General features: G+C 44.9%; 1 protein-coding gene across 1 annotated transcript; it reads right to left on the bottom strand.

Moving 5' to 3' along the window:
- Window positions 1–5,371: 5,371 nt before the first annotated feature.
- On the bottom strand, window positions 5,372–7,868 carry RPS13 (ribosomal protein S13). The gene is made up of 6 exons (XM_021005523.2): window positions 7,762–7,868; window positions 7,556–7,604; window positions 7,349–7,427; window positions 6,209–6,378; window positions 5,662–5,762; window positions 5,372–5,449 (listed from the first exon to the last, which is right to left on the bottom strand). The coding sequence occupies exons 1-6, from the start codon at window positions 7,782–7,784 to the stop codon at window positions 5,416–5,418; spliced, it is 456 nt and encodes a 151-aa protein (XP_020861182.1). The 5' UTR covers window positions 7,785–7,868; the 3' UTR covers window positions 5,372–5,415.
- Between the last annotated feature and the right edge of the window lie 252 nt (window positions 7,869–8,120).

Below are 8,120 nucleotides of genomic sequence, written 5' to 3'. Positions count from 1 at the left end.
TGTCTTTTTCATGTCTTATTCTACTATTTTTTGATGGAGATAGAAAATATTACTTTTTTTTATATTTAATGTTGTACCGACTGTTACTCAGGGGGATAAAATTTTGTAGTGGAGTAAGAGTAGTGGAATACGAGCTCATCTTCTGAAGACTCAGGGAATATATCCTCGGTACTCTAGCAGCTGACAAGACAATAAGGCGACATGTATTTCCCTCTACTCCCACACGTTCTTAGTTTCTTCTACTCCATCTGTTTATTTTGGAAGCTTTTCATGCCATGTTTCATGGGTTGGGAGGGATGGAAGGTGGATAGCCCCAGTGTCCCACTGCTACCTTCTGGATGTTGGGAGAAACTTTCAAGACAGTGCGGACAAGAGTCTCAAGGAATGGACAAGCATGGAGGGGGCTTAGATGTGCATCACTACAGGGAACTCCCAAATCAGCGGGATATGGAATAATTTATTACATGAACTTTGGAAATGAGGAATATTTGGAATGATACTATCTGTTGATTTATTATACTTTCAATTTTTATGGAGCAGTAATACCTGGGTGGTTATAAGCAGTTGTTTTTTTCTGTCATGTTTCAGTTCCAATATAATTTATGATCACTCATCTCAATATTGTTATTGTCAACTTGGTATCACAGAAAAAGTATAAGGCTTGAAGTGATAAATATAGGCTAGTTCTCTAGTCTCTTGTTGTATGGCCTTGGACAAGTCACTTCCTTTCCTCTCCTCCTCTAAAGTGAGAGGTTCTAAGACTCAATGATCTCTAACATTTTAAGATATGATGATGTTAATTTACACAGGGGTAAGACTGCTAATCACAGATATATTAGATATAGATAGGCATGCCTGAAATAGCTAGCCAGGTACCAAGGAAACTGAAGATTTTATGTATCTTCAAAGGAAAATAGAAGTTCTGTTTGAAAAAGTTTTTTTCCAGAGATACAAAATTAGTGGAATAGGGGCAGTATTAAAAAGGTCCTAATCTTATTTGGATTTCTATTTGCATGATGGTTCTACTTACCTGATTCTTGTATACATCAAGAGCTAGTTATAAAGGTACAATGTCAAGTTGAGTCAATAAGCATTTAATAAGCACCTACTGTGTACCAGGCACACTGTGCTAAGTGCTGGGGATACAAAGAAAGGCCAAGACAGTACCTGCCCTCAAGAAGCTCACATTCTACTGGATCATATTCAAACAGCTACATACAAACAAGATATATACAGGGTAAATCGAAGGCATTATCAGTGAAAAGTTCGATTTTTGGTTGTATGGGGCATTGTGGTACAGTAGATAGTGAGCTGGCCTCAAAGCCAGGAAGACCAGGGTGTAAGTCCCACCTTTGATATATAATTGGGTGATCCTGGGCAAGTCACTGAACTTCTCTGGGACCTAGGCCAGTTCTTCCCAAAGTGCAGTCTAGTCCCAAAGGGTCTCTGGGAGGTCAAAACAATTTTCACAATAATACTGACATTTTAATTTCGAACATGGCAAGTATCCATACATACAGCCCACATAAACAGAAGCTGTTTTTTAAAACCTGGGATCAAAAAGTTTGAGAGCTGCTCCTTTAGGCAACTCTCAAGACCATAAATTGCCAGGATGGTGTTGACCTGCAGCAGTAGGAATTTGCTCACTCAGGAGTTCCATATACCAGAGGTTGTCAGCATCACCAAGGAGCGCTATCTAGTGGCCACACTGAGTGACTGCATCCATGCAATCATTCTAATCATTAGTTAATCAAATCAATCAATCAACATTCATTAAGTGCTCATTACATGCCAGGCACTATGCTAAGCCCTGAGAATACAAAAAAAGGGGCAAAAAGTCAGTGCCTGACCTCAAGAAGCTTATCTCATTGGGTCCTTACAATCCTGGGAGGTAGGTGCTATTGTTATCCTCATTTTACAGATGAGAAAACTGAGGTATTCACCTGTTAAGTGACTTGCCCAAAGTCATACAGCTAAGAAGCATGAGATGTGGCATTTGAATACAACTGTTCCTGATTCCAAATCCTACATTTCAGGTATACAGGACACAGAACACTCAGCAACGTTTTGTAGACATTAGATTATTTAAACTCAGTGGAGGAGGATAAATTTATCTATCCAAACTGCCCAAGGGCACTTGGCCTGTTACAAGGGTTCTGAATGAACTAGAAACATCTGTCCAGATGAAGACAGAGCAGCCAGGTAGGGCTATAAGAAAGCAAGACTATCAGAGGGGAAATAAAGCTAGGTCTGAGATCTTTGGAAGAAAAGCACTTAGGAGGAACATGGATAAAAATATCTAAGTATGAACAGGAGTGCTAGCAAGAAAATGTTAGAGTATACGCTGCTGAGAAAATGGAGATACCACAGACTTGCCTTGGAATAAACAACTTTGTCTGAAGCCCACAGAACAGGAATGCGTACCTGAGCTCAGAACCTCATTCACCCGCTAAATAACAGGTCAATAGGCCAAGACCAGCCTGCTTCCTGGGTTGTGACATGGGAGAGCGATCACTTCAACAGAAATACAAGATCCTGGCAAGGCTAGCTCCCCACCTGGGTGAGAGGCAGGAGCTATCTGAAGGGGGATGGCTTTGTCCACCATTCAGCTGGAAGGAGCAGTGGTGGTCTCACGGACAAGGCCTTTTGGCAGTTATTTAAACATACTGAAGATTCCTGGAAATTTGAAAAACAGATCTAAAGAGATCAGAGGGCTTTTAAGCCTAAGTGTGGCAGTTATCATCACCAACAGAGCAGCTTTAAAGTGCCCCAAAGCCCAGTGTGCTTAACTCTTCTCACGTACACCATATGGAAGCCTAGTAATCCACTTCTGATTCTACTGGAGTCCAAGCTCGTTGAGGGAAGGCACTGGTTCATTTTAGTGTTTCTATCTCCTTTCCCTGAAAAGTAGGGATAGACGGGACTCTGAGCCCTGATTCCCTTGGAGATAACTCCCAGATGAGAGAACTTTGTACTCATGCGGGCAGACCCTTCCTCTGCAGCTTATTCTTAGGGTTACCTCCTGCACTGCCCAGGGTCATATATAGGCAGTGTGTTTCAAAGGCAGGACTTGAACCCAGTTCTTTCTGGCTTGACCACCAGCTGGGGGTCACTGCTTCTCATCTGTGGCTTAGCAGGATCTTGAATGTGTAGAACACTGTGCTAAATGCTGGGATACAAAGAGCAGAGCTAATAGTCCCTTCCCTGTAGGATGGAGGACACAACTCATGTGGAAGGTTTTAGGGGCAGGTCCAGCGGGAAGGCCCCTGGCCCTTAGGATGTGGCAGCAGAGCAAGTGGTCACACTTCTTCTTTCCTGTTATTTCCACCAATAAAATCCTGAGTTTCTGATAGTTGAACCACTGCAGGAGCTGAGGATTTTGGAGGCAAGAACTTTCTTTTCTGGGTCTTTGGCAGCAGTGACTGTGGGCCCTTTCAGGGCTGCTTCCTAGGCCTAGGGCCCTGGGCTGGAAGCACAGCTTTCTCTTCTTGCTCAGATGACCTTGTATTCTATGTCTGTGGAATGTAAGGTCTTGAGGGGTGGATAAGTCCTTTAGCTCTCTAGGTCCCAGCACTAGCAGTGCCTTATACTTAAGTCCCAGGAGGATGGGGGTAGCTGCTTGTCCATCTCATCGAGCCCCCTGTTTCAGGGCTCGAGATCAGAGGCTCTACTCGGCCAGCACACACCAGGCCCAGGAAGCAGAAATTAACCTCACAGAAACAAAAAACTGAAGCCAAAGAGCTTTGGGGAAGGCTGTTTAGGATGCAAAGTACACCAAAGTTGGGAATCAGAAGACTGGGGTTAGGGGTCCTGGCTCTGCCACACTAGCTGTCTGACCTTAGGCAAGTTTTTAACTTCTCCTGAGTTTGTTTCCGCATCTGTAAAATGTTAAGACTGGACTAGGTGCTTCTGGGGTAACTTCTGTCCCTGACAGACTGAGAGTCAGAGGGTTGGGACTCTGGCCTCCCCCATTCCTTTTTACCTCAAAGTAACCAGACCCCTCAATATCATAGGAGTCAGAGCCAAGCAAGTCCACCTAGTGATCCTAATAAGAACTTTCATGCCTAGGAATACCCAGTAAGAATCTTAAACGAGAACACCTTAGTAAGGTGCACTTGGAATTTCAGGAGTGATATGAAAAGTAGGAACTTGCCATGTTACTTACAACCTTTTTTTTTGGGGGGGGGAAGGAAGAGGCAATCGGGGTTAGGTGACTGACATTCTACCTGGCTGATGTAAGGATTCCAGGACGCAGGGCTGGCACTTTTGAGGTCGCCCAAGTCAACTCCTTCATTTTTAGGACAACCTAGCCCAGAATCACACAAATAATTAAGCAGCAAACTGAAGGGAGTTCAAAGGGAAGCTAGTTCTCAAAGATTTCAGCAGTAACAGTCAGGCTTATTTGTGCACATTTTATTATTCCTATTAAGATGCTCTCATTTCCATCTCTGGTACCTAGGTGACTGACACTTTACAGAGCAACACAACACACAGTGGGTACTTTACTGGAGATTATTTTTGGAGGGAAGAGTTAAACACAAAGGTTCAGGTCTTTTTGGTAGTGGGGAGATATAGATCAACAGAGCTGGCACTATGAAAGTCAGAGCTTTTGCTTAAAGACCTCAGTCATGCTGGTTAAATTCTTCCAAAAACTTATGGAGAAATGTGGACATAATGCCAAGAGATCTAAAATATACTGAAGACATCACACACAGGGAATTAAATCTTAAATGACTCCTTTACAAGTAATGGGATCTGAAGATATACATATATAACATGAACCCCCCCCCCACTAAAAATCATAGTCAATTTGCAACTATAGGCAAGTGTAAATTAATGAGGGAAATCTTGGTAGACAAGAAAGGTCATAAGTTAAGGCTTCAAAGATGTTTTTGAATACGTAAAAAAAAACACTTAAGGTATGGCAGCTGGGAGTAAGAAATTCACCTTAATGAACAATCTAAGCACTAAAAGGAAATACAGAGAAGTGAAGTAATAAGCCTGAAAAAACAAATGAGAAGGGGCAGTAAAGAGCTTCCTTGAGTTTCTGAAACCAGGGAAACTAAATTACATTAGCAGTAGGCAGGAGGGAGTCAATTGATGGTCACAAGAGAGTAATAATTCAAGTTTTAAAGGCTGAGGACAGTGGTAGGAAAAAAGGGATGGATACAGGTTTCGTGACTAAAGAATGAGAAGTCAATTATTACAGAGCCTCAGTTTCCTTCACTCTAAAATGAAGGTGAAATGAATGTGACTAGATAGTAGGCTGAGGCCAATGTAAACAGTGATCCTGTAAAGGAACTCCTTCTAAGAGGGGTATTTCAGATAGATCTAACAGTTATTTTTCATAAAAGGAGAAACAAAACAAGGATTCAGTTACATGTGACTTTATTATTTTAGTACAGAAACCAAAATTTATGCAACCAGAGCTGAGGCTGTAGATGATTCACTGCAAGGAAGGAAAATAAAAGGGTATTAATTTTGGTCCTCCACGTCCCCCCCACAAAAATCAGCTGCCACAAGTGCAAGAAAAGCAACCAATCCTGGAGGCCACCCAGCAGCTCAGGGTTCTCAGGCCCAGCAAAGACATTCCTGGGACTGCTGTGCTTCAACAACCCCCGATTGAGTAAAAATATCCAGACACCAAAAATCAATACTCACTATTTCCAATTGGGTGGGAGCACTCTCTTGGTCTTGTAGTACCGAGCCAGCCGGTGAATTCGGCTCTCGTTCAGAATCAGACGGAATTTAGAATCCTTGTCCTAGAAAGAAAGCAGTCAAGAAAATCTCTCAAAAGAACACATAAGATAATGAAGGAACAATTGCTAAAATTGGTAACGGTAAAAAGGTAAAATTAACACCCCAATGAGCTTGCTTACATTCTAATGAGATGACATAGGTAAAGCCTTTCCTCCCAACACACACATAATTATGTTGCAGAATCAAACTAAGTCACTTAATGCTCTCCACATCAACATAAGCCCTGGCTTTTTTTACGTTGTGGTACAATCATGGTGTGGACCAGCCAACTAATTAATATCTGTAGAAAGTTTTTGGTGCAAATGAAAGGCTATTTAAAGATACTCAAATAATATTTAAAAAAATATATATATATACTAAAAATACTGTCTTATCAGTCAAGAAAACCTGTTAATTGCCTTGATTCATCTTATCCCCCTTTATGACCCAGTACTTTTTTTTTTTTTACCTTTCTGTTTCTCTCAAGATGCTTTCGAACAGCAACAGCTTTCTTGATCAAGTGATAAAGATCTTCAGGAAGATCAGGGGCAAGTCCCTTGGACTTTAGAATTCTCAAAATTTTGTTGCCTGTTACAAAGCGTACTTGTGCCACACCGTGAGAATCCCTCAGGATCACACCTGAAGAGGGAAACAATACCCAATTAATCTATTAATTCAGAATAGCTGAGGTTTGGCCTAAAACCTATGATTTTTCAGAGAAATGTGGGAAGTTACCAGTGCAATGAGTGTTGGATATGGATTCAAGAGTAGTGGCTTTGCTGTAGTTCATTTTGAACCACGTTCAGAGCATTCCTCAGGCAAGACTGGCTCTGGGCAAGTTTTTCCAAAGCAAAAGCGGAGAAAATAGCCCATCCCTACACAGAACTGATTTTAAATACAGTGCTTTCCAAACCTTAAAGGGCAATGTAACTATGAAGCCTTATAAACAGGTAGGGCAACAGCAAAATTTCAGGTCTTACTCCACTGCTCTGCTTTTCTCAGTCTGGAGAGATTAAGGGGATGCACATTCTTTTTAAGGTTTATTTTGTTACTTCCCTCCAGCCATTCCAGGCAAACTGACCTTCACAGAAGACCTCCTTGGCACGGGATGGCCATGGCTGCAATGCATTCCAGCTTACCTCTGCCTTTTCCTGATACAACTCTACCCACCCCCATGGTCACTCTGCATAGAGGAGGCAGCATCTCCTACATTCTTATTTATCCACATAGACTCCATTAGAATGGAAGCTCCCTGGGGGGCTTTTCTGGCTTTTGCTTTTTACTCTTAATTCCTAGCAGTTTATCTGCATGTACTAGGTTCATTGCTTGACTGGGAACAGAGGGTCAGCCAACACATACGGGCTGAGTCAATGCCTTAATCTTCCAGGTCTCCAGTTCAAATCCGGCCTCGGACACTTACTAGCTGTACGACCCTGGGCAAATCACTAGGACGCTGTCTGCCTCGGTTTCCCCATCTGTAAATTGGGGATAACAGTTCGTGCCTCCCAGAGTTGCTGTGAAGCTCAAAGGAGATCTTGACCGCAGACAGCGGGCGCTATCGGAGGCCCCGGGCGGCGTCCTCCCCCAGACCCGGGGCTCCGGAACTCACCGATCTGGGAGGGCGTCAGGCCCTTCTTGGCCAGCTTGTAGATCTGCTCCTTCACGTCGTCCGAGGTGAGCTTCAGCCACTGCGGGCAGAGGGATGGGAGACTCAGGGTGAGTGACCCGAGGCGCCCCGCTCCCAGCCCGCCCACCCCCTGGCCCGGCCCTCGCCCCGGCCCCCAGCGATCCCATCCTCCCTGGCCCGGCCCCTCACCGTGGGCACGCTGCGACGGTACGGCAGAGCCGACTGGGACAGGCCCTTCCTGAGGAGACACAAGAGTGAGCGGGTAAGGTAAGGACGGAAACGTGGCCCGGCCCAGGCTCCAACTGCCCACCCAGCACCCCGTAACCTCCGTAACCTCCACCAAGCTGCCCGGCCCCACACGCCCTCGGCTGCCCGTTCGGGCCCTGGCCACTCACCCGGGAGCGTGCATTCGACCCATGATGGCGACGATCAGGCAGCGAAAGAGAGAGAACCGTCACGACCACAGCAGGAAATTGTTCAATCTGCCGGAAGTGACGTGTTCTTCCCGCTACAGGAAGTGACGTTACCGTATAGAAGCGGTCTGGGAGGTGGAGCCTTGCCCCAGACTGGGCGAGCTTTGGGAAACTACAAGTCCCGGGGGGCAGTGCTCTCGCGAGGCTTTACTGCGCGCTGGGCGCACGCCGGCCTAGCTGAACCATGGATTCCGGCCCTCCTAGGGCGGCACTGCTGGAGCGCAGAAAGGGCGCTCCACGTGGGAGGGCTTAGGGAGGGAGCCCGGGTTGGCTAAAGCTCC

Source organism: Phascolarctos cinereus, unplaced genomic scaffold, assembly GCF_003287225.1.
Source record: "Phascolarctos cinereus isolate Bilbo 61053 unplaced genomic scaffold, phaCin_HiC Scaffold_9;HRSCAF=440, whole genome shotgun sequence".
Lineage (NCBI taxonomy): Eukaryota > Metazoa > Chordata > Mammalia > Diprotodontia > Phascolarctidae > Phascolarctos > Phascolarctos cinereus.
Note: the sequence above shows the minus strand (reverse complement) of the source record. Positions and strands in the feature narration are given on the sequence as shown.

Bases quoted from the DNA above. Each gene is read 5' to 3' on its own strand.
- RPS13 (XM_021005523.2), bottom strand. From the start codon at position 7,784: ATGGGTCGAATGCACGCTCCCGG. The intron at 7,428-7,555 runs GTGAGGGGCCGG...CTCTGCCCGCAG, and splicing joins ACCGTCGCAGCGTGCCCACG to TGGCTGAAGCTCACCTCGGA. The intron at 5,763-6,208 runs GTAAAAAAAAAA...CTTTCTTTCTAG, and splicing joins ATCTTGAGAGAAACAGAAAG to GACAAGGATTCTAAATTCCG.